Source organism: Emiliania huxleyi, assembly GCF_000372725.1.
Source record: "Emiliania huxleyi CCMP1516 chromosome Unknown EMIHUscaffold_176, whole genome shotgun sequence".
In the NCBI taxonomy this organism is placed as follows: Eukaryota; Haptophyta; order Isochrysidales; family Noelaerhabdaceae; genus Emiliania; species Emiliania huxleyi.
The window spans coordinates 1-1,127 of record NW_005200824.1 but is presented as its reverse complement, the minus strand read 5'-3'; the positions used below and the strand labels follow the sequence as shown (position 1 = coordinate 1,127).

At 65.8% G+C, this 1,127-nt stretch overlaps 1 protein-coding gene across 1 annotated transcript in view; it reads left to right on the top strand.

The window, feature by feature from the left end:
• Window positions 1-1,091, top strand: part of EMIHUDRAFT_112783 (hypothetical protein) — a gene marked incomplete at both ends in the record, with an annotated part of 3,999 nt that extends 2,908 nt beyond the window's left edge. The window contains 2 exons of the mRNA XM_005783812.1: window positions 801-860; window positions 1,056-1,091. Coding sequence (XP_005783869.1) covers window positions 801-860; window positions 1,056-1,091 — 96 coding nt within the window. The remainder of the gene's footprint in view (window positions 1-800; window positions 861-1,055) is intronic.
• Between the last annotated feature and the right edge of the window lie 36 nt (window positions 1,092-1,127).

Below are 1,127 nucleotides of genomic sequence, written 5' to 3'. Positions count from 1 at the left end.
ATGGTTCGCGACCCGACGAGGGCCCAGCCCAGGGCGAACCTTCGGCGTTTGCCGTTTCACGGAGACAGTGCGCGCAGCCCTCACACGTGCTCCAGCTGCACTTGCCTCCCCCCCAAAGCGTGCGCCACGCCGCCGAGTGAGAGTCGCAAAACGGCCGGCACTGTTGCTGGTTCTGCTGCCGCTGCGTGGGTGGGGTTGGCGTCGGCGTCGAATTGGTGACAAACTCAGAGCAGGCTGGCGGTGGGGGTGGGGGGGGGGGACGTCATACAACAAAATGTGACTCGACTCGTTTGGGGCTTCCTTGGTGAACGGCGTTAACATCAAGGGTGTGTGAAAGAGGGACGGCGTCTGGAGGCTCTTCCCTTCCGGCGCCCTTTCAGGTAGGTTGTGTGATTGGTAAGGGCGCCCTTAATTTGGGGAGGGCGCTGCGAAATCCGTGCAAGCGCCTTACAGTATTTTTATACAATACTCAGGTCCCGCTAGCAAGTCTTCCTAAGGGAGGGAGGGAGAGCAAACAACTGGGAAGTTCACAGCTGAGCTACCCTGAGAACGCCGTTCTCACCTGGAAGGCGTCTTGGTGACGGCAGACCGGCACACAGGATCGCACAGGGGTCCTGAAGATTTTGATGTCCGAGAAGGACGACTACTCCGGCGGCGGCGACTGTGACGAGGACGAGCAGTGCGGGCGCGGCGAGTGCGACGAAAAGCGCCGCGTGTGCCGCTGCACGTCGCTTCTGAGGGGCGGGCCGTACTGCAGCACGCCAATCTCGGAGAGCGCCGTCGGCTGCTCTGCTGCTCAGGCGGCGGCGGCTGCGGCGCAGCGCAGTCGGTCCGTCGGCGCGCCGCTCGTCTTCTGCTCGGTGCGCACGCCAGTGGCGGTGCTGGGGGGGGGGCGGAGGGGGGGAAGCGCTCGGGGACGTCGCACGCGTCTCACCCGGGGATGGGCGTAGAGGCGCAGGCCGTAGAGGCCGGCAGGGGTGGCTGTCGTCTGGATGCGCCAGGCCCACCCTCGCGCGGGCCCGGCCTCCTTCACCTCTGCCCTCCTTTTCTCGCAGGCGCCCGCTTCGTACAACGACACGCAGTTTGCCGAGGTGCGGCCCCGCACGCTCACGCGCCTTGCCCGCAGC